The sequence below is a fragment of the Nyctibius grandis genome, chromosome 3, assembly GCF_013368605.1.
Source record: "Nyctibius grandis isolate bNycGra1 chromosome 3, bNycGra1.pri, whole genome shotgun sequence".
NCBI classification, from domain to species: Eukaryota; Metazoa; Chordata; class Aves; order Nyctibiiformes; family Nyctibiidae; genus Nyctibius; species Nyctibius grandis.
The window spans coordinates 48,273,132-48,275,035 of record NC_090660.1 but is presented as its reverse complement, the minus strand read 5'-3'; the positions used below and the strand labels follow the sequence as shown (position 1 = coordinate 48,275,035).

Here is a 1,904-nt window from a genome sequence, read left to right as displayed (position 1 = left end):
TCTACCACTTCGCTGGCGATGGTTCCCTTTTGACAAAGTAGCAAGTCATCCATATAATGGTAAATCAGCATTTCCTCATGCGTCTTTCGAAATTTCTGTAGAGCCAGATCCACGTACCACTGACAAATTGTTGGAGAATTCTTCATACCTTGTGGCAATACTACCCAATGATATCTCTTCGCTGGTGCTGCACGATTTATGGAGGGAACTGTAAATGCAAATTTTTCACAGTCGTCCGGATGCAAGGGTATCGTGAAGAAACAGTCTTTGAGGTCGATCACAACGATATCCCATCCTCGTGGTAACATAGTAGGTGTAGGGAGCCCTGGCTGTAACGGGCCCCTGTCTTGCATGACAGCATTAACAGCCCTTAAATCTTGCAGTAATCTCCATTTCCCTGACTTTTTAGGTATTGTAAATACAGGTGTGTTCCATGGACTTGTTGAGGGTACTAGGTGACCTGCATCAAGTTGTTCTTGCACCAACTCCTGTAAGTGTGCGAGCTTTTCTTTGGGTAGCGGCCATTGGTCCACCCAGACGGGTGATGTTGTTAACCAAGTGAGCTTCAGTGTAGGTCGGGTGTTGCTCGCCGCAATGGCCGCTTCTAAAAAGGTGTTTGGAGAACGCATCCCCATTGCGAAAGCACATCTCGCCCCAGAATCCAAATAGTGGTATGTAACACATACGGTCGAACTCGAGCTGTTATTTTCTCCTGACAGTCCTCGATTGTTACAAAATGAGTGCTTACATGTGTGGGTGAAGCACCTCCGATTCCGACCACAATGGTATTAACTGATTCAAGAGGCCATGCTTCTGGCCAGGCCGCACGAGGAACTATGGTAACATCAGCTCCAGAGTCCAACAACATTCGCTTCTCGGTTAACGTTATGTTCCTGGGTCCTCTCTATTAACTGTTCGACAGAGTTTGGCAGCAGTTATTTCATGCACAAATGTGACTGTGGGGGCTCCAGTGGAACCAAAACCTTGATTCCCTCTGGTGTTGTCAACGGCTCTAGGAACGCTGGATCGGAACGGAACTAATTGAGCGATTCTAGTTCCTTGTTTCAACGTCACAGGTGGGTTTAATACTCTCAACATGATTCCAATTTGTCCAGTGTAGTCCGCGTCGATGACGCCTGGTAGTACCAGAAGACCTTGTTTGGTAGCTGATGATCTTCCTAACAACAATCCACTGAGTCCATAGCCTAAAAGTCCACTAACGGTTGAGGGAATTACGTGTACGGCGCTATCTGTAATTGTTACATCTGATCCCACGGCCAAATCGACGCCTGCGCTTCCTCTGGTGGAAGCTGAGAGCTCTGAGAGACAGCCTGAATGGGGTAGGCTGCTGGACAGTATTGTGGTGTCGTCACGCCCCATCCCCAGGTGCTGTTTCTCCAGTTTCCCTGCAACGGGGTTCCATCTTTTTTAAATATTGATCGTCAGTCCTTTGCCTGGTGCCCAATTTTATTGCAGCGTTTGCACACACCTGCAAGCCCAGCGGATCCTCCGGGGTTGCTCCCTTTGTTTGGGGTATTTTTCTTGGGGCAATTCCACTTCATGTGTCCCTTTTCTCCACACTAATAACATCCTGTCCCGGATGGGCCTCGGTTTTCTTTCCCTGTTTTCCATGGTGGCTTGAAAATTGCGGCTAAGGCATAAGCATGGGCTTGAGCATGAATCCGTGCCTTTTCCGCCTCCGCTTGCAGTATTGGAACTCTGCTACAAGCCTCAACCATCTCTGTCAATGTGGCTGTCTTTCCCAAACTGGCAAGAATCTGCTGACTTTGTGGGTTCGCATTCATGACTGCTAAATCCTTCCCGACTGCGGCCTTAGCTTCAGGAGTTAAATTCGGCGATGCATCAATGGCGTCTTTTAAGTGATCAACAAATTGCATATAAGG

The 1,904-nt window shown here is 48.0% G+C and overlaps 1 protein-coding gene across 1 annotated transcript; it reads right to left on the bottom strand.

Annotated features, from left to right (window-relative positions):
* Positions 1-885: 885 nt before the first annotated feature.
* Positions 886-1,380, bottom strand: LOC137661580 (deoxyuridine 5'-triphosphate nucleotidohydrolase-like). Its single transcript, XM_068397186.1, has one exon. The coding sequence runs from the start codon at positions 1,378-1,380 to the stop codon at positions 886-888; it is 495 nt and encodes a 164-aa protein (XP_068253287.1).
* Positions 1,381-1,904: the final 524 nt, after the last annotated feature.

Excerpts from the sequence above, each read along its gene's own strand:
- LOC137661580 (XM_068397186.1), bottom strand. The coding sequence starts at position 1,380 with ATGGGGCGTGACGACACCACAATACTGTCCAGCAGCCTACCCCATTCA.